The 26,321-nt window shown below is 42.4% G+C and overlaps 1 protein-coding gene across 2 annotated transcripts; it reads right to left on the bottom strand.

Annotated features, from left to right (window-relative positions):
- Positions 1–419: 419 nt before the first annotated feature.
- phf21aa (PHD finger protein 21Aa) lies at positions 420–26,071 on the bottom strand. Of its 2 annotated transcripts, none has more exons than XM_062989820.1 (17): positions 25,899–26,071; positions 22,542–22,599; positions 22,183–22,275; positions 20,932–20,964; positions 20,768–20,833; positions 12,777–12,947; positions 12,360–12,605; positions 11,528–11,962; positions 10,917–11,096; positions 6,325–6,376; positions 6,123–6,202; positions 5,982–6,039; positions 5,101–5,270; positions 4,631–4,786; positions 4,297–4,372; positions 3,591–3,694; positions 420–3,494 (listed from the first exon to the last, which is right to left on the bottom strand). In XM_062989820.1, exons 2-17 carry the CDS (start codon positions 22,569–22,571, stop codon positions 2,931–2,933), a joined length of 2,514 nt encoding a protein of 837 aa, XP_062845890.1. In that variant the 5' UTR covers positions 22,572–22,599; positions 25,899–26,071; the 3' UTR covers positions 420–2,930. The 2 variants fall into 2 exon arrangements, with proteins under 2 accessions (XP_062845890.1, XP_062845889.1); XM_062989819.1 differs by lacking the exon at positions 25,899–26,071 and adding an exon at positions 23,628–23,656.
- Between the last annotated feature and the right edge of the window lie 250 nt (positions 26,072–26,321).

Genomic DNA, 26,321 nt, shown 5'->3' with positions numbered 1-26,321 from the left:
GCTACAAATTCGAAACACCCAGACACAAACGGGCGGTCCCTAAACGAGGGGGTGAACGTGACGCTTGCAGATATCAGATTTAGATATCGGAGCTGGGCAAACCCTCACTCAGACCCGCCGAGATACGATTTCTTTTGTAGTTACGGTGAGATTAAACAGCCTTTATTTATTTATTTATTTATTTAATTATTTTGGGAACGATACCTCCCAGCACCTCTCCCACCAAGTCACCAAGTTTTTCTCCTGATAGGTCCTACTCTGGCAAAGGAACGTCCTAAAATAGTCTTAAATAAAATACGATATATATTTACTTACAGAAATAAATGGAACATTTAACCAGAGCTGCTCTGAACCAAATGATATGAACCATCAGACAAAACGTTAATAATGAATAATAATAATAAAAAAAAACAACTCAGAACTTGTTTCAACTTAAAGTGCAGCGATAATGATAATAAATATAATAAGCAGAGCTTTAACTCAACTCAAAACTTATATCAGGCACTGGATAATAATCCCGGTGCATAAAATATCGAACCAAAAGATATGATCCTAGTGCAACAGAAACGAACACGCAACCAAGAAACCAGAGCATCTTAAGGCAAGCGCTTACCACAGACCGGACCTGGCGACGCCCTGAGTAAGCCACCCGAAAATCACGTTACTGGAACTACTTCTACACCTACAGACCTGCGTCACGGTCACGTTTATTAGTTGCATCTCTGTGTGATTTATTGTGCTTTATCGTCAAAACGTTTCGTGTTCGACGCGGAAGGCTGCGACGCCCTACTTCCATGATTCTGAGAGATACGTTCGAAACACAGCACATAACTTGATTCGTTTTCTGTGCTGTTGGATTCTTAACTAAAGCTTGCTCTGATGTGCTTTTGTTTTCTGTCTCCTTAACAGTGCTGCCATGTGGAAGGCTAACACACTAGCTAATAGGACGATGTGAATAGAAAAGCCCTTTAAATGCTACAGTACATACGCAAATTTTCGATCAAATATGCATAAACCAAGAGAGCAAAGTAGAGAAACACAGGGCCAAGGGCATCTAACAATGCATATGTGTGTGTATAAGCACACACACACACACACACATTGTTAAGAGGTGTAACGATACACTTATAGTCTTTTTTCATTTGTTTACATTTACATTTTCAGCATTTAGCAAATGCTGTTATCCAAAGCGACCTACAGTACTGTGACAGTATACTGTCTAAGAAATTGAGGGTTAAGGGCCCAACAGTGACAACCTGGCAGTGGTGAGTCATTTTGGCCAACCCTCCCAACCCATCTCCCAATGTAGTCATTTCCAATTCACAAATACAAATCCGCTGCCTATTGCACAACTTCTGATCTGAATGACCACACGCCCCCTCTGACATGTGTTCAATCTACGTCCACTTATCACCTGCCAGTGTTGGGTTCCTACACAGAGCCGGTGTGAAGAGACCCCGTCCGACCTTCCTTCGCTCAGACACGGCCCGGTGTTTTTGTGTGGCTCTGCTGAGATTCCACTTGTCCCCTTCAAGAAATTAGCCACTGCTGTTTAATTCAAAGATGTTCTAAAATATTTCGTCACTAAAATGATGGAACGTTTTTATGTCAATAGGCTGTGATGGTATGATGCCCTCAACCATATGCCCAAACTATTGATATTTAATTGCCAGCGTATCGTATGGCAACCCCTGTACTGGAAAAATGAATGCAAACATTAATACTGTGTATCCTTACACACCTACATGAAGCATCTTCAGCCCTTTCACCACTCCCATCGTACTCTACAAAGGCCAGCTAAGCATAATGTATTTTGGTTTGGTCTTTTGAAGTAATTGCTTGAATATTATAAAAGCTAATCTTACACTAACCCATCGATTCAAGTTATTATAGCCTAATTAAAAACGTCACGGCGATCGATATCGAATACCAAACGCATTTCTTTTTCTCAACACTTGATCGCTAGTTAAGGCTGTGTCAGAGTTCACGCTAAGGGTCTTTAATACTGATGCTACACGAATACAACACTATCATTTAAATACCGAACCGTCATCAAGAAAAATACATGTACATGTGGCAAACATTTGGCAAAAACAGAACAGACAATTAATCATCATATTTACAAAACTGCTGCACACTGACAACGTAAACAGGACGAATGCATCTTATCTTATAGGTGGAAGACCTGCGAATTCATTATCTTTCTTTATTTCCTTTAAAGCCCAACATAAACAAAGGTCAAATGTCTCAACTGGACCAATATTATTACTGATTACTTTCCTGTTCCTACAGGACATGTGCCAGCAGACGTGCCAATATTAAAATCTCATTTCACTATTTTAAAATGAGTTTCTGTTTGTTAGTTTTTTTTTTTACATCGTTCACCTGTACCTGCATTGTGTGGCAGCATATAAACCAAAAAATCTAAATACAAAAATAAATAAATAAAAAAACACAACTTTGTTCCTTTGGAAACCACTAACAGTAAAACTAGGGTGCTGTGCATTTTACTAGCATTCACCTCACAAAACAGACATCTAATAATCTTTTAATACAGGGTTCGCCGTTGACGTTCGCAAACTGGTGATTAAGACGGCACGGAAAACGTTGGCGAGGAGATTTCTCGACGCCGACATCCAACGAGCTGGCTGGATAATTGACGTTTTTTGACTTTCCGGCAAACGGCGAGTATGGCAGGCACACGTCGGTGTGATATCTCGGTCTAAACTCTTTCTTTATTACTGTTATGATGAAACGCTCAGGTGCTGGGACCTCAGATGCTTTAATCCTGCTCGTCTGAAACGGCACTGTGAATTCTTAACACACGAGACGACACGGTACCAAACACACTGAGTGGCGAATTAGGACACTTTTGAATCAGAGGTCTACGGGGGTTTAGAGGGAAACGATGTAGGGCTTTGATGTCGATACTATTCCACACCTTGGACCACAATAGGAAGGGGCTCTGCTGTTCCTCTGAGGTTTCGGATGCTGTTTTTGTTTGTTTCTCCGATGCCGACCTGGTTTTTGGTTTCCTCGTGTCCGTCTTCTCGCTCCAGGGTCCTATTCGAGCCGGCGTAGGTGGTGCTCTGGGTGTGTGTATTGCTCAGAACCGGGGAGGTGCTTCTCCCGAATGAATGAACCGTGGAAGAGTTCTTTGTGTCGGTGGCGTCTTCGTTGTTTACAAGGTCTGACACGTTGCTGTGGGTGTTTTTAAGGATGGAGGTATCTCTGTGATCGAAGTTTGTTTTGTCCTTTTGTCCTGTGATGTTATTCCTACAAGGCTGTTGGTTCTCCTCGGAGCTGGGAACGGTGTGAGGTTGCTGGGTCGAGACGGCACCCGGATTTACGAATACGGTGCCTACGGGTGTGAACTGGGAGAGCGGGGGCAACTGGATGCCCCTGATAAGGCGCACTAGACCTTTTACCTTTTCTATTGAAGCCTCCATGTCTCTCTGCCGGGCCAGAACACCCTTCCTGCTTTCTGAACATACCTGAAGTAGCCAAAGAGACACAGAACACTTATGATGAGAGATATTATCGCGGTCAGACGCTTCTTGCCTTGAGAAATGGACGGAACGTTATCTCACCGTGATCGAGTTACTGAGCTGTTTTGCTCGGATCTCTAGCTCCTCTCTTTCCTGCTGCAGATCCGAACTCCATTTCTCCAGCTTAAGTTTCTCCTGCTCTTTTTCTGTGGGGAAAGAGAAGAAAGCCAAGTCACCTGAGTGTGGCATTTTTTTATGCATTTCCCCCTTTTTCTCCCAATTTAGCGTAGCCAATCTGCTGCTGGGGACCCCGACAGCATTCAAGGAGGGTGTATGTTCGCCTGACACACACACCAATCCCTTCTTATTGTCACATACTTTGATAGATTTGAGTGTGAGGTCGATCTCCCCAACCTTCTCCACTTTCTGTACAGGCGCCTTTTAAAAATATATTTTTTAAAACTAATATGTTCCTGTGGACACGTCCTTGGGACAAAATACAGCACAGAGAATCGTCATAAACAAGACAAACAGAAACGTACTTTGAAAAGAGGATCTAATAAACTACATCTGATTTAAATAAACATCAGTAAAGCACAAAATATAACCGTACATAAACCATTGCTGTTTGCATTCGCCCTTATCTTTGAGCTCTTGAAAAAATCTATGAAATACCCAACATAATGACATTTCCGTTAACATTTTTTGACATTTAGCAGACGCTCTTATTCTCAGTGACTTACAGCGGTGCTTCCACAGTAAACATTTCCTTACTTTAGTTCAAATAAACACCAGTCAGGTTCCTTACCTGCTTTGTAAGAAATGTAGGAATGGACGATAGCGAGGGCTCCGGGCCACTCTATCGCCTCATCCGTTTTCATAATCTGAAGAAAAAAAGTACTGTCAATCAAAGCACAAAAGCATCACGCAATCACAGTCCTGACACAGAAGACAATGCAAGACATTAATGGAAGAGGAGCGAATGGAGATAATGAGACACTGAAAATGCAAATGCAAATGCAAGAACATCCAACTTCCAGGAGTGACAAAAAAATCCTTAATGCTACAACTTACAAGTTTTGAATGATTGGTTAGCATAGGGCAGTAGGCTTCCTTGCTTGGGAGGGTCTGAAAGCATTTACCTGATGCTGGCACGCAGGGCAAATCCACATGCCCCTGGGCACAGTGAGGAGGGGAGGCGCCAGGCAGTCGTGGTGATAGGTACCTGAGCAGGCGTCACACATGAGTAACTGCCCGCCGCGCCTACACACCACACAGAAATCATCGTGGATGGCTCCCTGTCACACAGAATCCACCCGTCACAACACAACCACATGACGGTCCAATCATACAAGGTGAGGTGGGGTGTGTTTAATCACTTTTGCATTATAATAATGTTTAAAATAATACCTAGTGCTTTACATAAAGACCTGCCTATTATGGCTCTATTTTTTTGTTGTTGGAAGGGTACAGACTAAGGTACAAAATAATCCTTAATAATGGGGCCTGAATTAGCACCACTGACAGTCAGCTAGGGAGCACTGGTAACCCTGACAAGACCTGGAAGATGGGAGTCTATGGGTGGGTGCGGTGGTCTCCCACGGCTACTTACATCCCCCACTGAGCTCGGGCCGAGACGAGGACTGTTGGATGGGGATGAGTGTGATGAAAAGGATTGTGAGGAGGCGGGGGAGCGAGGGCCCACACAAGCCGGGTGGAGGCCAGTGGGGGTCAAACGGCTGATGCCCTGCTCCGCCACACTTCTGGGTTTGGGTGGGCGACCTGAGTGAGATGAGATAGACGACAAAAGGAAAAAAAAAAAAAAAGAAAAGACAGATAAGAGGAAACGTTGGCGGGACGTACCTCGGATGAGCCTTCCTCGTCGGCTAGCGTGGGAAGAGAGGCGGGGGTGGGAAAAAAATATTGTCAGACAGAGGACGCAGCGCATGAAGAAATACAACCACTAAATATACATCAGCAACATGGCTGGGTCACTTTTTAACCATCTTGTATTCTTATTCACTCACTGAGGTCTGTGTTCAATAAAAGTGCCAATTCAGCAAAACACAAAAGTGCAGCTAAAGGAAAGAGTTCATCAGGTAAAGACTGGGTAACACAGAAGATGTTACTGCTGCAGAGGGAGTTTTTGCATTTTGCCCTGGTATAAAGTATCTCTACATGCTTACTTTTATTTAAAAAAAACAAAACAATTTGGATAAAGCCTCATGTCCGCATTACATAATAGCATAACTGCTGCATATTCGACTGCTAAAATACTACTTTTACTCTGATTATTGGCAAAGACACCTCTTACTGTTTACCTGCATCAAAAAATGCTTTATATAGTCTGCTTTTGCTATTCATGTGTTTGTATCTTGCCTGTTATTAATCAAATGCAATAACCAGTTTTGCTGTGTGTCTTTATTTCTGATAACCCCCACAAAAAACTAACACACACACACACACACACTGTTATTGCACAGATATAGTCACCTCTCTTTCTGCACCCCTGGTTTGCAGAACTCAGGTATGAAACTGTGCTTTTCTTGCGCTGAAACACATTTAAACTGTGATCATGACATATTCGTTATATAACGTACTCTCTGTAGGTGTAGCGCCGTGTACCGGTATTACCTCTGGCTCGAAGAACGCCCCGCTGTACACTGGGTTCGCTGTTGTTCGTCTCTTCCGTTCCTGCCTTTTACTTTGAATCTCTGTGTATAAAGAACAGATGAAAATAAGTGTGTTGAGTGAAACACTGACACAGATGCAACGTTATGCAACGATAAGAGCTTCCAGATTTTTACAGCAAACTGAGACACTTTTTTACACTCACCATCAAGGTAGTCTTGTGTAACCAGCCCCAACGAGAGCATGAAGGCCAGTTTCTGTAAAGTAAACAACACAGAAGTGAATGTAAACCATGATGTGGTTTATTCAACATACAGTGTATCACAAAAGTGAGTACACCCCTCACATTTCTGCAGATATTTAAGTATATCTTTTCATGGGACAGCACTGACAAAATGACACTTTGACACAATGAAAAGTAGTCTGTGTGCAGCTTATATAACAGTGTAAATTTATTCTTCCCTCAAAATAACTCAATATACAGCCATTAATGTCTAAACCACCGGCAACAAAAGTGAGTACACCCCTTAGTGAAAGTTCCTGAAGTGTCAATATTTTGTGTGGCCACCATTATTTCCCAGAACTGCCTTAACTCTCCTGGGCATGGAGTTTACCAGAGCTTCACAGATTGCCACTGGAATGCTTTTCCACTCCTCCATGACGACATCACGGAGCTGGTGGATATTCGAGACTTTGCGCTCCTGCACCTTCCGCTTGAGGATGCCCCAAAGATGTTCTATTGGGTTTAGGTCTGGAGACATGCTTGGCCAGTCCATCACCTTTACCCTCAGCCTCTTCAATAAAGCAGTGGTCGTCTTAGAGGTGTGTTTGGGGTCATTATCATGCTGGAACACTGCCCGAGACCCAGTTTCCGGAGGGAGGGGATCATGCTCTTCTTCAGTATTTCACAGTACATATTGGAGTTCATGTGTCCCTCAATGAAATGTAACTCCCCAACACCTGCTGCACTCATGCAGCCCCAGACCATGGCATTCCCACCACCAGGCTTGACTGTAGGCATGACACACTTATCTTTGTACTCCTCACCTGATTGCCGCCACACATGCTTGAGACCATCTGAACCAAACAAATTAATCTTGGTCTCATCAGACCATAGGACATGGTTCCAGTAATCCATGTCCTTTGTTGACATGTCTTCAGCAAACTGTTTGCGGGCTTTCTTGTGTAGAGACTTCAGAAGAGGCTTCCTTCTGGGGTGACAGCCATGCAGACCAATTTGATGTAGTGTGCGGCGTATGGTCTGAGCACTGACAGGCTGACACCCCACCTTTTCAATCTCTGCAGCAATGCTGACAGCACTCCTGCGCCTATCTTTCAAAGACAGCAGTTGGATGTGACGCTGAGCACGTGCACTCAGCTTCTTTGGACGACCAACGCGAGGTCTGTTCTGAGTGGACCCTGCTCTTTTAAAACGCTGGATGATCTTGGCCACTGTGCTGCAGCTCAGTTTCAGGGTGTTGGCAATCTTCTTGTAGCCTTGGCCATCTTCATGTAGCGCAACAATTCGTCTTTTAAGATCCTCAGAGAGTTCTTTGCCATGAGGTGCCATGTTGAAACTTTCAGTGACCAGTATGAGAGAGTGTGAGAGCTGTACTACTAAATTGAACACACCTGCTCCCTATGCACACCTGAGACCTAGTAACACTAACAAATCACATGACATTTTGGAGGGAAAATGACAAGCAGTGCTCAATTTGGACATTTAGGGGTGTAGTCTCTTAGGGGTGTACTCACTTTTGTTGCCGGTGGTTTAGACATTAATGGCTGTATATTGAGTTATTTTGAGGGAAGAATAAATTTACACTGTTATATAAGCTGCACACAGACTACTTTTCATCGTGTCAAAGTGTCATTTTGTCAGTGTTGTCCCATGAAAAGATATACTTAAATATCTGCAGAAATGTGAGGGGTGTACTCACTTTTGTGATACACTGTAGATCAAGGGTGTTAAACTCATTTTCACAAAGGGCCACAACAGTGGTTAAGGTACTGGACTAGTAAACAGAAGGTTGCCGGTTCAAGCCCCGCCGCCACCAAGTTGCCACTGTTGGGTCCCTGAGCAAGGCCCTTAACCCTCAACTGCTCATCGTGTTCAAATCATTGTGTAAGTCGCTTTGGATAAAAGCGTCTGCTAAATGCTGAAAATGTAAAATGTAAATAATAGGCGCCCAGGTGGCGCAGCGGGATATTCCGCTGACGCACCAGCACCGAGTTTCTGAACCTCCCGGTTCGAGGCTCGGTGTTGCCACCGGTCGGCTGGGCGCCATCTGGTGGGCATAATTGGCAGTGCCTGCAGGGTGGGGGACCGGACTATATGTGGGTGGGTGGGTCTTCATGCGCTGTGTAAGGACCCTGATTTGCAGAAGAGACGCCCGTGCAGAATGCACGGACGAGAAGAGAAGGGCTGTACACGTGTAAAGAAGGCGTGGGGCAGCGGCGTGCTCTCCTTGGATGCAGGTCTGGTGTGCCTGTTAGCAGCGGAAGACAGATTGGAAGCGCTAAAAATTGGGAGAAAAATTGGGGAGAAAATTCGGAGAAAAATAATTAAAAAAAAAAAAAAAAATGTAAATAATGAAGTAACAGGCACGTGGAAATTATAGTATTAAAAATGGTACATAAAAATAAGATAAAAATAAGATACATAAAATAATAATAATAAGATTAAACACACAGATTAAATGAATAAACATATGAAATCAACTTTGGTCATTATTTTTATAGCTTTTATATAAACTGAGTAAAAGAGGCCTGTTGTGAGAAAGAAACCTTGAGAAAGATAAAAATGAACCTTAAAATTAAGCACATTTTCTGGATCTGCTTAGATTTGGTTGTTAGAATGAATCTGCAGTGAGTGGAGCTGTATCCTCACAGCAGGAAGGGCCTGGGTTCGATTCCATTCTGTGTGGAGTTTGCATGTTCTCCCTGTGTCATGCAGTCACGCTAATTGGAGCTACAGAAATTGCTGTGAGTGTGTGTGTGTGTGTGCACTGTGATGGACTGGCGACCTGTCCGGGGTGTTTCCTGCCTGTTGCCCATGAATCGGTAAGTGGTGGTAAAATAGACACTGACTGAATGAATGACTGAATTGCGAAATACAGTGTATCACAAAAGTGAGTACACCCCTCACATTTCTGCAGATATTTAAGTATATCTTTTCATGGGACAACACTGACAAAATGACACTTTGACACAATGAAAAGTAGTCTGTGTGCAGCTTATATAACAGTGTAAATTTATTCTTCCCTCAAAATAACTCAATATACAGCCATTAATGTCTAAACCACCGGCAACAAAAGTGAGTACACCCCTAAGAGACTACACCCCTAAATGTCCAAATTGAGCACTGCTTGTCATTTTCCCTCCAAAATGTCATGTGACTCGTTAGTGTTACTAGGTCTCAGGTGTGCATAGGGAGCAGGTGTGTTCAATTTAGTAGTACAGCTCTCACACTCTCTCATACTGGTCACTGAAAGTTCCAACATGGCACCTCATGGCAAATAACTCTCTGAGGATCTTAAAAGACGAATTGTTGCGCTACATGAAGATGGCCAAGGCTACAAGAAGATTGCCAACACCCTGAAACTGAGCTGCAGCACAGTGGCCAAGATCATCCAGCGTTTTAAAAGAGCAGGGTCCACTCAGAACAGAACTCGCGTTGGTCGTCCAAAGAAGCTGAGTGCACGTGCTCAGCGTCACATCCAACTGCTGTCTTTGAAAGATAGGCGCAGGAGTGCTGTCAGCATTGCTGCAGAGATTGAAAAGGTGGGGGGTCAGCCTGTCAGTGCTCAGACCATACGCCGCACACTACATCAAATTGGTCTGCATGGCTGTCACCCCAGAAGGAAGCCTCTTCTGAAGTCTCTACACAAGAAAGCCCGCAAACAGTTTGCTGAAGACATGTCAACAAAGGACATGGATTACTGGAACCATGTCCTATGGTCTGATGAGACCAAGATTAATTTGTTTGGTTCAGATGGTCTCAAGCATGTGTGGCGGCAATCAGGTGAGGAGTACAAAGATAAGTGTGTCATGCCTACAGTCAAGCATGGTGGTGGGAATGCCATGGTCTGGGGCTGCATGAGTGCAGCAGGTGTTGGGGAGTTACATTTAATTGAGGGACACATGAACTCCAATATGTACTGTGAAATACTGAAGCAGAGCATGATCCCCTCCCTCCGGAAACTGGGTCGCAGGGCAGTGTTCCAGCATGATAATGACCCCAAACACACCTCTAAGACGACCACTGCTTTATTGAAGAGGCTGAGGGTAAAGGTGATGGACTGGCCAAGCATGTCTCCAGACCTAAACCCAATAGAACATCTTTGGGGCATCCTCAAGCGGAAGGTGGAGGAGCGCAAAGTCTCGAATATCCGCCAGCTCCGTGATGTCGTCATGGAGGAGTGGAAAAGCATTCCAGTGGCAACCTGTGAAGCTCTGGTTAAGTCCATGCCCAGGAGAGTTAAGGCAGTTCTGGGAAATAATGGTGGCCACACAAAATATTGACACTTCAGGAACTTTCACTAAGGGGTGTACTCACTTTTGTTGCCGGTGGTTTAGACATTAATGGCTGTATATTGAGTTATTTTGAGGGAAGAATAAATTTACACTGTTATATAAGCTGCACACAGACTACTTTTCATTGTGTCAAAGTGTCATTTTGTCAGTGTTGTCCCATGAAAAGATATACTTAAATATCTGCAGAAATGTGAGGGGTGTACTCACTTTTGTGATACACTGTACATTGTGCGATACTGGCAATTCTTAATAGCAACTTACCAATGGGTTGTCCGGACATTTGGGTTTCGTGGGTTGTGAGGCTGCAGCGGAGGGTGTGTTTGCTTGGATGTGTGTCTTAGAGGTCGTTAAAAAAGGGACTTGTGTTTGTGGTGGAGCTGGGCAAGTTGTTGGGCTGCTTGCTGATGTCTTTGGTACCACTCTGTCCACTGTGCCGGGTGTCTGAAGGTAAAAAATACACACTGACTGAATATTTATGTATAGGCTTTCTTTCACTTGTTTATTTTCACTAGATCTTTGTGGCAAATGAAGCAGACAGTCTCTAGAAATATACAAATAAAAAATCAATGAGAATTTATTAGCAAATTCAGGCTCGTCAGTGACAATTTAACTGTTTTCAGTACACAGAGGGAGATGTCAGCTGGCATGCTAGCGGGTTGTGTCACCTCGGCCCATTGGTTTGAATGGCCTGAGGCTAACTGTGTTAGATTAGTAAGCAAAACTGTGGTCGCCATCTAAGCAGTGCGTCCAAATAATCTGCCTTATAAGTTGATGTCTTATTAGGATCCTCTCTACTTAGGCAGCTGCCTAGGTAGGTAGTAGGCAGCAAGGCAGCTCACTAGGTTTATTAAAAGATCTTTTGATATACTCACCTGCGTGTCAGGGCAGGGCAGGTCACTCCTGGTTGCGTGAGTCACGTCCGTTATCTTAGCCGGCGGGTCAGCATGAGCTTGAGCGGGGGGAACAGCGTAGGGTTTGTTGGCTTGGGCTGAGATGAGAATACTGGGCAGCTGTGTGGTGTGCTGCGTGCTGCTAGTGCTGAACTGGGCTAGGTTGGTGCTGAGTGTCATTGTGATGCTGGGGCAGGGCTGGATGATGTTAAAGCCAGGCTGGGCGTTGCCAGGGCAGGACTGGATACTGTTGGTTCCAGGCTGGGTGTTGGCAGGTTGGGGGTGTAATATGTGGAGCTGGTGTACCGGTCCTGTCGAGGGCAGCAGAGCAGAGCTGAGCTTGGCGGTGAGAAGTACAGGCTGCTGGGCCAGGATTGGCGGCAATGCTGCTGAAGCTACAGATGTTTTAGGCATTACCTGTTTACGTCGTTTAGTAAAAAGAAAGAGGAAAAAAACAAAGATTTGAGTCAAGACTTGCACATACAGAGAGGAGGGAGCGACTGAGGGGCTTATTATCTGTACCTATACATTCTAATACGTCCTGGGTTTGGTCTGGGGTTGTGACTCTGGCCTATATTTGCCGTAAACACCTTGGTGAGCCCCAAAACTCAGTGATTCAGAAGCAAAACTATCAGAAGACGTGGGTCCTGATACATATAAAGTTGCCAAAAGATTCTACAATAAAAACATGCGAGACAGTGATTCTTTGGCGCTTCAGTGTCTGGGTGACTTGACATAATTGATGTAAAATCACGTCTATAAGAAATATTGACTTTTGAACACACCACAATTTGCGAATCTAATGTTGACTTACAACAATGGTGTTCTTAGGAACAATCCGCACAGGCTCTAATCCGTGATGGGCCGGCTTCCCGGTCGCCTGTAGACTTAAACTCTGGGGGTCCGAGTTCGGAAGGCTGGGGCGGGGCGTATTAGTGAGGGTCGTGACCATGGCGATGGTGGGTGTAGGCATCATGGCAATGGGAGTGGTGGGTGTGGCAGCTCTCAGCATCAGAGGTAGAGTCTTGGTTGTGATGACTGGAGTCACACTGACTGAGTTCTGGCGAAAGAGAAAGCAAACACATTGAAACCATTGAATTGGCAGCTTCAGGGCTCTTTTTTGGGCCCTCTTTCATTTTCATTACACATTGTTTTTACTATATGCGAAAAAACATTCATATTATGACATTACATTATAACCGTCTATGTCATTTTGAATTGAAGTGGTTACCTGTGACGTGTTGAGGTGATTTGGGGGCAGGGAGCTCTGGGTCTGGTTGGAAATCAGCGTGGTAGTTTTGCCATCAGCCTGTAGAGGGTGCTGTGTTTGCGTCTGCAGCCCTATGTCTGCCGAGTCCTGCTTCACCAGCAGATCTCTTCTCAGCTGTTCCACCACTTTTTTCTGGGAAAAGAAACAGAATCCAGTCTGACTGAAGCCATAATACACAAGGTGCCCTGTTTTGTAGGGGTGAAAAGTGCAGCGCTGTCTCTGCTGGCGTGGAGGACAAACGCGAACTTAAACCTAAGCTGCGTCCGGAATCGCATACTTAGAGAGTATGTACTAGATTGGAGGAAGTATGCACTACTCTGCCGGTAAAAAAGTACATACTTCCAGTACAGAAGTATGCAGTATGCACACAACACTGCTACGTACTACATCCGCCATCTTTCCAACGTCAAGTGATGACGTGGGACGTCATGACGTCATATCACCATGGTTACAGACTCATTACAAACCCCACTCGCCAAACTTTTGGATATTTATCGAGTTTTTGTTATTAATTCGTCTTTAAAATGTTGTAAACAGAGGACCGCTATCTTTCTTGTTTCTTATTACGCTTCGAACGCCTACGCAGCTCCAGTTGCATTATGGGATACATTAACGGACCGCAAGTGTGCATCGCTTGCATACTCAAACATGGCTGCCCAATAAGTAGGTCATCCGGGTACTTCTCGCGTACCTCTTTGTGTATACTGTGTATTCGGACATACTAACCGCTCCCGCGTCCTCATTTCGCGTACTATTGAGTATGGAAGTATGCGATTCCGGACGCAGCCCAAGTCTTTAGTCCATCTGCTTTGGGGATTTCATCACTAGCTACAGTGTATCACAAAAGTGAGTACACCCCTCACATTTCTGCAGATATTTAAGTATATCTTTTCATGGGACAACACTGACAAAATGACACTTTGACACAATGAAAAGTAGTCTGTGTGCAGCTTATATAACAGTGTAAATTTATTCTTCCCTCAAAATAACTCAATATACAGCCATTAATGTCTAAACCACCGGCAACAAAAGTGAGTACACCCCTAAGAGAATACACCCCTAAATGTCCAAATTGAGCACTGCTTGTCATTTTCCCTCCAAAATGTCATGTGATTTGTTAGTGTTACTAGGTCTCAGGTGTGCATAGGGAGCAGGTGTGTTCAATTTAGTAGTACAGCTCTCACACTCTCTCATACTGGTCACTGAAAGTTCCAACATGGCACCTCATGGCAAAGAACTCTCTGAGGATCTTAAAAGACGAATTGTTGCGCTACATGAAGATGGCCAAGGCTACAAGAAGATTGCCAACACCCTGAAACTGAGCTGCAGCACAGTGGCCAAGATCATCCAGCGTTTTAAAAGAGCAGGGTCCACTCAGAACAGACCTCGCGTCGGTCGTCCAAAGAAGCTGAGTGCACGTGCTCAGCGTCACATCCAACTGCTGTCTTTGAAAGATAGGCGCAGGAGTGCTGTCAGCATTGCTGCAGAGATTGAAAAGGTGGGGGGTCAGCCTGTCAGTGTTCAGACCATACGCCGCACACTACATCAAATTGGTCTGCATGGCTGTCACCCCAGAAGGAAGCCTCTTCTGAAGTCTCTACACAAGAAAGCCCGCAAACAGTTTGCTGAAGACATGTCAACAAAGGACATGGATTACTGGAACCATGTCCTATGGTCTGATGAGACCAAGATTAATTTGTTTGGTTCAGATGGTCTCAAGCATGTGTGGCGGCAATCAGGTGAGGAGTACAAAGATAAGTGTGTCATGCCTACAGTCAAGCATGGTGGTGGGAATGCCATGGTCTGGGGCTGCATGAGTGCAGCAGGTGTTGGGGAGTTACCTTTCATTGAGGGACACATGAACTCCAATATGTACTGTGAAATACTGAAGCAGAGCATGATCCCCTCCCTCCGGAAACTGGGTCGCAGGGCAGTGTTCCAGCATGATAATGACCCCAAACACACCTCTAAGACGACCACTGCTTTATTGAAGAGGCTGAGGGTAAAGGTGATGGACTGGCCAAGCATGTCTCCAGACCTAAACCCAATAGAACATCTTTAGGGCATCCTCAAGCGGAAGGTGAAGGAGCGCAAAGTCTCGAATATCCGCCGGCTCCGTGATGTCGTCATGGAGGAGTGGAAAAGCATTCCAGTGGCAACCTGTGAAGCTCTGGTAAACTCCATGCCCAGGAGAGTTAAGGCAGTTCTGGGAAATAATGGTGGCCACACAAAATATTGACACTTCAGGAACTTTCACTAAGGGGTGTACTCACTTTTGTTGCCGGTGGTTTAGACATTAATGGCTGTATATTGAGTTATTTTGAGGGAAGAATAAATTTACACTGTTATATAAGCTGCACACAGACTACTTTTCATTGTGTCAAAGTGTCATTTTGTCAGTGTTGTCCCATGAAAAGATATACTTAAATATCTGCAGAAATGTGAGGGGTGTACTCACTTTTGTGATACACTGTATGTTAAAAATCCTATTAATAGCTCAATCGGAAAAGAATATGTCGGAATCGACTAGTCAAATTGAGGCCATTCCGAATACTATTTCTATCTGATTAAACACAAGTAACCTGTTAAACACTTATGTATGTTCTAAGCATGTGCATTTGCGTCATGTTCTCCAAGGGTGAGATAATCTTTCATTTTTCTCCCTCGTTATTCAGTCAGATTATCGCTTAGAATTAAGGCACCTTAATAGGGATCATTTTAAGGTATCTAAGAATTCAGACAGCCTTATTCTCAGGGGTGTGTAGGAGTGTAGAATGATGTAAAATGCCATCTATGTAGAGAGATCACAAGGTTTTCAGACAAACCCTTAATCTATAATCAGAATGCATCGGAATTCAATGGGATTGGAGGAAATATTTGCATTTAAACATAGCCATCTTGGAAATGGTGTTTGTTATGGTCACTGTAGGGCTCTGGTAAACCTATAAAACTCAAAGAGCTGCTTAGTTTAATATATTACGTATATAATCAACAACAAATTGCAAGGTATAAGACAGCCTATATACTGGAAACATTAACTATGGGAATTGGAAATATACACTTTCATTTAAAGTAATGCGAGAAACTAGAGAAAACTACTAGACACTACTATAATATATGTTTTCTTTATACACATCTTAGGAGACGTGTTTCCCTCTTCATATCTACATGACCTGCAGCCAACTACACAGACTGAGATGATGTCGCTCCTGCAGGCATCTGTGTAATCTCCTGCATCAAATCAAACCTGATCAGGCATGTGAGTGAGTAAGAGCGAGAGAGCGAGTGAAAGAAAGTGCAAACCTGTGCAAGCGATTTATGCACTCGGTACAGTGATGTTCTCTTCCCTACTGCAGTCTCTGACTGATGGTACGAGAGCTTGTTCCTGCTCTGGTGAATGTGCTGTTCTGCAATTAACTGAGCCTTACAAATACAAAATGTTCTTTTAGTATTGAATGGATCAGCCTTATTAAGAGAGAAATAAAGAACACACACACACACACACACACACACACACACACAGTTCCATCAACTCAGGTATGAATACTACAGGCGAGACGGCTCTTTTTTCTTTTAGCTAAGTACATGCCGCCTGTTTTTGTCTTATTTTTTCTTATCTTAATGTTTTTGCTCCTCGATTTCATTTACTTGGTCCAAAGTCACTGTACACACACACACACACACATACACACACACAGTCTACGCGAGAAGCAGGGATTACTATGGTTGCTGTCACTCTGCGCTGGTATTTAACCAGCTGAGCCTGCGATTAAAATTCCACTCACATTCCCTTCTTCCTCAAATACACACACACACACACCACATTTCTCTCTGGGCGCTAGTGCACATCCAGGCACGAGGAACAGTATGGAAGTGCTCATCTGGCTGATCTAAAAAGCATTTCATCTTTTGTTTTAATGAATCAGAATCTGGATTCAGGATTCAGAATCAGAATCGTTTACATTCGAAAAGAAGCGGAAGCTTTTACTCAAAGTGACTCACAATTATGTCTGAATACAACTTGGCAATTGAGGAGTAAAGGCCTTGCTCAGAGGCTTTAACCGGCAACCTTCTGACTACTAGTCCGGTACCTTAACCGATGAGCTACTGGGTACAAAACAAGCTCTAGAAAGACATGGCTTGACAGGTAAAGTGTGCAGGACAGGTAATTAGTGGTTACACAAGATTCATCAGTTCAAAAGTTTAACGTCGCTGGACTGTGGGAGGAAACCAAAGCTCCTGGAGGAAACCCACACAGACACGGGAAGAGCAAACTCTACACAGAAAGGACCCGGACTGCCCCACCTGGGGATCGAACTGAGGACCTTCTTGCTGTAGGGCACCAGTGCTACCCACTGAGCCACCGTGCCGCCCCATGAGACATTTAAAACACGCTATCAATTCACCTTAAGAAGCTGGAATGAGCGCCACACATCTGGATCTATCTGAGCTAATCATTGAGATTTGTAGCTGAACTGTGTCAGTTCTTGTCATTTGCATAAACTTCATAAATCTCGATGTAATGCCGCGCGCCGCTGTCTCTTTGTCGTTTGCCGCTGTCACATTAACGCAGGTTCTGCGTTGAGCTTCTTTGTAGAAAATGTCGCTGGCTTGTGTGAGTGCGGGGTGAAAGATCTATTAAAAACAACACCTCTGCTCATCAGATCATGTCATATTAGCACAGCTACTGCAGCGTTACGTATTTATACTCCCGTATTTAGGGGCGGCAACAATTTAGGGAGGGCCCTATCCTGTTCCAGCATGACTTTGCCCCTGTGCACTAAGCAAGCTCTATGTGAAGAAAATGAAGAAAACTTGCTTTAAAGAAATTTATCAGCACCCAGCCATACACATGCTGTCATCTTTTGACTGAATGGGCACAAATTCCCACAGACATACTTCAAAGTCTTGTGAGAAGCCTTATCAAAAGAGCGTCCGCTGCTATAACTGAAAAGATCACATGCAAGTCACTCTATTTTACTACCATTTCATTTTGAAATGGGATGTCAGGTGTCCAAATACTTTAGGCCATATAGTGTGTAATGAGCACAAAAACACTAGACTAACTCGCTTGTCTCTACGGCGACTACTGAGGCGAAAATTGAGCTGGCCGTCTGCTTTCTAAGCCTCACACACACACACACACACACACTCGAACACACACACACACTCAATTCGGACTAGTTCTTACTGTGAGAAAGTCATTTATTTCACCTGTTGCTAAGAAACAAAGCCTCCGACTCCGTCTCACAATGAAACCAAACAGTCTAATAACTATTTTGCTTTCATGTTTTCCTCTCACTTTTGTATAAATTATTTCTACGGAAGGATGAAGGACTGTTTTTTTTTACGTAATCAAAAACCCGATAGGCTTTTACATTCAAGTCACAAACACATTTATCCTAGACTCCTTTTATAAAGGAGAGTTTTAGAGTCAAATTGTAGAGAAAGACTAATAAAATATAAATACGCACTCAAAATTTCTGACTCTCTGCAGCAGAAACATCCGCCCGTGATGCTGTAGTGCTGTAGTGACATACAACTACAAACCAGATAAAATTGGAACAGCATGGAAAATGCAAATTAGAATTTTTTCCATTTACTTTGATTTATTTCATTGCGGACAGAATGAACCCAAAATATTTTATGTATTTTCTGGTCAACTTCATTTGTTAATATACTGTACATCCATTCCTGCATTTCAGGCCTGCAACACATTCCAAAAAAAGTTGGGACAGGGGTATTTAGGGCTAGTAATGGCGGGATCGTAACCATGTTTGGTACAAGCGCAGTATCCACGAAGTCCACGAGTCTTTGAGAAGCAAAGATGAGCAGAGGATCTCCAGTTTGTCAACAAACAACGTTTCTCAAGGAAAGACTGGAAGGGATTTGCATATTTCTCCCTCTACAGTGCATAATATCATTAAACGATTCGATGAACCTGGAGGAATATCAGTGCTTAAGGGCTAGGACGGCACGGCACTGCAAGACGGCACTGCATCAAGAACCGCCATTCAACAATAGCTGATATAATCACATGGGCAAGGGAATAGTTTGGCGAACCTCTCTGTTGACATTTATGCTGACATTTATAATTCTTAGAAAGAAAGAAAATCGAAATCGGCTACATGTTTAAAAAATCAGCAATCGGAATCATCCAAGAAAATTGCATTCGGTGCATCTCTACTTATCAGCCATGAAATAATGTAATAAAAGTCAAACATATAGAAAATAGATACAGCAAAGCCACCACCTCGTTTTCACCTCCAACACTTGTCACCCGCTAACTGTGTGAGCTCTCAGCATGACCGTACAGAATTACAGGTGAAGGGAAAGGCAGGTTGGAGTAAGAGGCAGTAAGAATGCCAGAGAGGCATCAGAGTGGCAGGTGGAGAGTTTTCTCAAAGGGATTTTACACTGTGTGACTACACAGCTTGCCAGAACCACTGCAAAGACTCTCGATCTCTCTCCCCCACCCCCACCATATCTCTATCTCTCTCTGCTTTTTTGCTCTCTGCTGCTACATAATAAAACAGCAGCACATCTGTTGAGTTTGATTGTGGCTCTACAACAGCAGCTATCTACTGCAATTATTGGTTGAGATTGAGTAAGGCTGTCTTCACATGAGAGTGTGTTGCATCAGTGTAGGAAAGAAAATCTCGAATTGCAATACTGGTACTGAAAAAACTACATTATTACATATTGAAATGATCAGATTTAAAATAGTAACTGTTTAAAATGAATAGCCTCTTTGTTTTTACAATTATATTTTTCCCCTGGAAAGGGGGACGTGATTTCCGCCCCTGTTTTGATGGTGTTTCGTGTGCATTACATCATGACAGAACATGTGCTTTGTCTTTCTACCACTAATGGTACATTTTTATAGTGAGATTTTAATTTAGATGGTAGCTTCTGAAAACGAAACAAAATAAAACAGCGATTAAACAATGTCGGTAATTAAATCGATGGTCAATCATAAAAGTTCTTGAAGCTGACACTTTTTTTTTGACAGCTAACGGTTCTTTTAAATTAAGAATGGAAACTGGCTGGAGCACCGACGCACTTTACCACATGCCGTTATAAATTCGGTGTCTCATTTAAATAATCAATATCGTAAATTAAAAAGCTGTGGCATTATTTATTAAAGCTTTATTGTGAATATTAAATCAGGACTCGGCTGATCTTGTTTCTATGAACTGATGTTGGAAAGCTTTGAAATAACCGCTGCATCTCTAGTTTTTAGTTGTAATAAACTGCTAGCTAATAGGCCTAGTTGTCAGTGATTTGCATGAACACTTCCCACCCATGTTTAGTCTCTGGAGATTTAGCTTTTGCACCCATTTTCAGTTATGTTGATTACCTTGCTTTGATGCACCTGTTTTTGCGCTTGTTATTGCCTTGTTTGTCCCTACTCAAGCCCTCTTGTGTTTGCAGACTAGAGCGAGGAATCAAAGCACTACGCAGGCCTGTTCTGAGCGATATTCCACGTTCTACTGCTTTGTGCCTCGACGAGAGTTTTGTAAATACGTTGCCTTGATTCACAGCCATGTCTACAATAACCTGATTGTGATTTTGAGCTGTTTGTCTCAGTAAACACACCTGCACTCGCATCCCAACTCGCTGAGTTTTCATTACAACAGTTTTGTATTGAACTCTTTTCTTAATCTGTGTATATGTGATCATGTGACTGTTGACATTATTATGTTTTAATAAAGCCTATAGCATTGTGGACATGAGGTGATTTGTCATGTGATTGATATATCAGCTGGTTATCTTTTAAATTTGACTCTCTGCATTCTTATTAAAATTAATAATAATAATGTTGTTTCTCCTTTAGTTGTGTATAACAGCAGAATAAAACCCTGCTCAAGATCTTGTGCGTTAAATCTTTACTCTCTTTCACCATCCTGAAAATTGAACTGTTTCTCTTTCTCACTATTTCTGTCTCTTACCTGTCGCTCACTCAGCCCTGTGATCTTGGCCTGAAGGTCATGCAGCTGGAGCTTCAGCTCTGCATTCTACACACACACATCACGCATCAGTAACACACTCTTTAAGAAACTCTATTTTGTATTATTCATATTAATGTAGCTACATGAGATTTTTTTTACTTTACCTGTGGATCTTGCTTCATCTGAGCAACCAGCTTCTGCAAAAACAATAACAGTAAGAAAGAATGAGTATTTTAAAAAACAAACTAAATCCATTTTGTACATGAACTTAGTGAAGAAATCTGCAGTACTGGCTGATCACACAGTGCCACTCAGAGACAAATGCTGGTACTGCAATAATCAGCAACATCCCATGTAAAAGGAAGGACTGTGCGAAAGTAATAAATGTTAATAAAGCTAAAGTAGAAGAATATTGAATATAAAGTGCTATATAAAGTGCTGGGGTATGGGGTTTTCTGTTTCTACAGATTTAAGTGGCTTCTCTACTAGGGAGCTTTGACCAACTCTGTGGCATATCAATCAGCGTCTATTGTTTTCTTCCGCCATGTTCAATTCAGAAAGCATTTTTTTTTTTTTTTAACCCGAACAAGCAATCTACAGTTCGGTATAGACCTAGCGTTTAAATAGTCTGCATCCATATTATATCGATACTTCACAAGTGTGCAGATACATGCGGAAAGCCTTCCTGTAAGAGTGGACAGCAACTATATAGACTGCCATGATTTTGGAACGGGATGTCTATTAGGCTAAAGGTCAGGTGTCCAAATACTATAAGCGATATAGAGTATCTGTCTTACTAATGTGAAGGAATAAAGTTGCCAGAGATTTTTTACTTCCCCTATTTCACTTCCTCTTGGTCAGGGTTGTGGTGGGTCAGATTTTCCCTTAATCACTAGGCGCAATCTAGTGATACACCCCAGACAGGACGGCGATCCAATGTGGGGCCTTGGCCACCCCCTAATACACAGCCTGTATCATGTCTGTATGTATGTAAATGCCCACTACACGATAGTACCAGGGAATTGAACCCTGGATCCCAGCAGCAGTGTGCTAGTGAATACCTGCATTATTAACTGTATTAAACCTTTTTTTTTGCTGCTACTGTATATAAGATCTGGTCCGCTTACCAGTTTTTAAGCTGGATGCCCTTCCTTGAATTTCTTGCATGTACATTTCAAGAACCACCAAATATCGAGTCTGACAAAACAGAAGCTGCTGAAACAGTCGGGCAAGCTTAACATCACCATGGGCTTAGAAACTGTTGTTAAAGAAAGCGGCCCTTGAAGCCAAACTATTGGACTAAGGAACTTACGCAACTGTGAGTGTTTGTACTGTTTAACACAGTTTCCTGATTGTGTTTATCCTTTAATGAACGTACAGCGAGTGCTAGGATTCATGGCCCCAGAGAGCGTTACCTGATGAATCTGTATCTCCACTTTGAGAGCCTCTTGTAGACTCTGGAGCTCCATCATCAAGCCCTTCTGGCCGAACCTCACACCTCCCTCAGCCTAGGGGACCGGAGAGATTGTTATTAATGCTAATCAAGGCAAATAAAGGTTATCCACTTGTGCTAGAAAATTATAATTAACAATGCACATGTCTGATGTGTGTGAATTGTTTGCGTAGTGAAAGAGGACACAATGTAATATATGTAATTAGGAGGTTATTATTAATAATAATAATATTTAAGGATAATCTTATGAGTTTTGAATGTTTTATTAACGTTACACACATGCTGGATTACACGTGTGCCCTAAATTACTTTATTACATACCTTCACAACGTCTGCTGTCTTGAACACCATCCAACTGGCAGTGTGGGGGCGCCTGGAACTGATAAACAAAAAGAAGCAGATGTGACTCATACACACACAAGCCTAAACTAAAGACGTGCACAAACTTTGTGTGCGGAAATCTGACACATTTATGTCATCTTAAGTGTCTTACGTAGTTATTACTACATTTAAAAAAGGATTTTCCTGAGTAACAGTATTAGACTTGATAATAGAATTAATTATTGGTATACCAGACGTAGTGCTCTTTCTATAAACTTTATTATTTTGAGACATCTGCTGTCTGGTTGTGGTGACTGCATAGTGTGCCTCTCCATACGTGTTTCGGGTCTCTGTGAGACTTCACCAGTGGCAGGTGAAAAGACGAGGCCGACGACTGCACGGATGTCAGAATGGGAGTTACAGTGTCAGAGCAAACAAAGAGCTAATTATCTATCTACTCTATTTATGTATTACTTGTTTATTTATTTATTACCTGTCTAAAAAGTGCATCCTTATTTCAATAGCATCCCCATTTTATCTGCATTTACCAATAATCAAACCAAACTAACATTTTGTGCAGCAAAGAACACATTTGACAGTTTACTGTCCATTCACAGCCGCTAAAAACAGGCTTATTACCCATCATTAAAGTGTTCATGTCGTTCCCTGAATGCTGTATGTGCCTCAGATGAGCTAAACAACCCATTAGCTACAGGGATCACAATAATATGTGCTTTTAAAGCCTGCTTGGTAAATGTGTATCTTATTCCAATGTACTGAGACATAAAAAGAAAGTATTTGACCCCTCCTGCTTGTATCTTTTTTAGTATCGTTTGTCACCCTGATTTTACATCCTCATACAAAATATAATATAAAAACAAGCAGACCATGAAGAAACATCATGATAAAAAATTCACATCACCCAAGTGAAAATTATTGCCCCCTAAACTTAATAACTGCTTGTGCAGCAACAACTGCAATAAAACTGAAAAAGAAAAAAAAGAAAAATAGTAATTGCTGTGTAATAAACCAAAAATATTTCAACCACTACAGTCACACTGTGCAAAGTGCTAAGTTAGGACAAACCTGACTCCAGAACAAGTTTAGACTGTAGGTTTTTCTTTCATCTCATTCTCTGATTGAACTGATTGACCCAGGTCAGGGACGCAGCAGGTCCGGTTCTGGGTGCAGGGCGGAAATACCCTTGACAGGGCACATTATCTGTAGGGTTTCAAATCTCGATGGCGGTGGACTAGTGTAATAGACTGCTGCAACCCTAAGTCTCTGGGCCTAAGACATAGCCAAACATGTCTGTGTAGACGCCCGCTGTGATTTGAACCCAGATCTCAGTGATGGTAGCCACGTAAACGCCAACTGGACTGTAGGTTAAAACCCAAATATACAAAAAGAAACAGTGATTTGTAACCAATATTTTACTGTTTTTTTATATTAAAAAAAGCATAAAGAATAGATATTTAATTCTTTATCATATCAATTTTTGTTAATACACACCACCAATTCCGTACATTATGCTGGCAACACCTTCCAAAAAAGTAGGGAAAGGCAGTGTAAGGGAAGCAATTACAAAATTGTTCTTTTTTTAACTAATTGACAAATGGGCCATATCTCCTTGCAAAGGCTGAGCCTTTGGTAGACTCTACCTTTTACCAATTCACCTGCTTATAGTGGAATGTTTCAAAATAGTCTAAGTTAATTGTGGTGTAATTTTTTACTCCTATTCTGCTCCTGTCCCAACTTTTTTGCAGGCATCAGCTGATGCAGACCTCAAATTCAATTCTTTCTATTGGAGTCTTCAGGAAAGCTGAACTGGATTTGTGTTTTTAGTGACATGCCCACATAAACATCTGTCTGCGATGCCAGCTTTTTCCCCTCGCTGCAGTGTGAAAGTTGACCATTTAGGTGCTGTCACTATAGCAGTTCCTCATGCTGGCAGAAAATACCCTAGAGCTAAAATCCAGCTCCACTGGTTCCCATTTGGGACGGCTGCTGTTTTGATTGTGCTGTGAACAAAATGCACACACACACACACACACACACACACACACACACACACACACACACACACACACACATACACAACTGGAGGGCTGGCATGCTATGGTTCCTCTGGTCTAAGTAACAATGTGGAGTTCTTTAATTTGTGCTACCAAAAAAGCAACACCACAACTTCCCAACTTCCTCCTCCAAACAAGAGAAATATGTGACATACACCTTGCATTAAATATGAAGTAAACATAAAACATCTGGAAGTGTTAAATTAAATGGCCTTTTTACAAGATATACATGTTAGGCAAAGTTGCCAAATCCATCTGATGTAAACATACTTCTATGAACAGACCCAGTTCAGATCACATTTTCAACAGCTTCTGTACAATGTCATTAACATGTCATACTCACACTGAGCAAAGGGTCAAATTTAAAACTTCTTGACAAGAATATGTGATGAAATGCAGCTATAATTAAAATGTAAGGGCTGGAATAAAGGACATAAAACCAATAATAAAGCTCATGAAAAGAAAATAATATGCATCAGCGTACACGTGCATTAAAAACAAAACAGATCGTAAACCTGCATGGTTACCAGAGTTATTTACACTTTCCTTCCCTGTTTTTAAAACAGTCAAAAGTCAACAAAATTGCAGTTTTTTAAACGTAATTCAAACAGTCCATGTGGAAGGATATTACACAATCTGGCAACACGGACCACCTCCGATTACTTTACGCTACCCTCCAATCCAACATCACCAGGCCTTCTGTACAGCCAGACCACAAAAATAATCAAAGTAACATCTTACACTTCGTTAAACTAAGTACACGCACTAATAAAGTTGTTCTAAATGTATTTGTAAAAGTTAAGCTTAGCGTTCACGGCCCGGTTAGCATGACTGTAGCTGAATCTGAATAGGATGCTCGTACTGACAGCGCTTATGACAATTCTACAGTTGGTGACTGGAATGAAAAACGACAAGTGCACTCGAGTATTTACACACGGCCCGGCGAATTCGCGTAAATATTAAACCTGAACAGCTCGTCGAAACGTTTGACTCGACGTGGGACGTTAGTTATAAGGTTTAGTTGTTTACTTTGGTGTTAAAAAGCGTTTTATTTTGTAAGAAGAGCGTCAAGTTGCTGTGCACCCTCCTCGCGCTCTCCTCGCGCCCCCACTCTATTTCTTTTCTCGGTAGCTGTCCAATAGCTCGCCACTCTTAGCCAACTCCTAGTATAAGCAGAAACGAACAAAAAACGGCTTTTCCTCGAAATAATTTATAAAAATTCTATCTTTATTTACATTAAAAACCATGACAGTAATAATAAAGAATATGTTGGTGCACTCACCCTTTTACTCACTCCGCCAGCTATCAGTCCTCGTTCTCCTCACACACGCAAATTATTTAAATAAATATCCACTCTCGGATCCTGTCCCGTGAAAGAATGTATTCCATTTAACTCATTCGCGTTTCCTTAGCGTATCCTTGCGCATTCCTAGTAAATGTGTGTAAATGTATTTTTATTATAAGAATGTATATTAGAGTAACTGACATACAAAACAAGAACTCTTCTTCAATCTCATTCAGCCGGGCCTGCGCACACCACGTATCAATGCGCGCAGGAAGCCAAAGCGAGAACGGGACAGCGAAACTATATTATATACAGCACAAAATACGCCTTATTGCTCGCCTGTTTATTCGTTATCGCGTTGATAATAGTTCTATTGGTAAAAATAGAAGTAAAAGTGTCTACGCAGCGAACGGAATATTA

This window comes from Trichomycterus rosablanca, chromosome 27, assembly GCF_030014385.1.
Source record: "Trichomycterus rosablanca isolate fTriRos1 chromosome 27, fTriRos1.hap1, whole genome shotgun sequence".
In the NCBI taxonomy this organism is placed as follows: Eukaryota; Metazoa; Chordata; class Actinopteri; order Siluriformes; family Trichomycteridae; genus Trichomycterus; species Trichomycterus rosablanca.
Note: the sequence above shows the minus strand (reverse complement) of the source record. Positions and strands in the feature narration are given on the sequence as shown.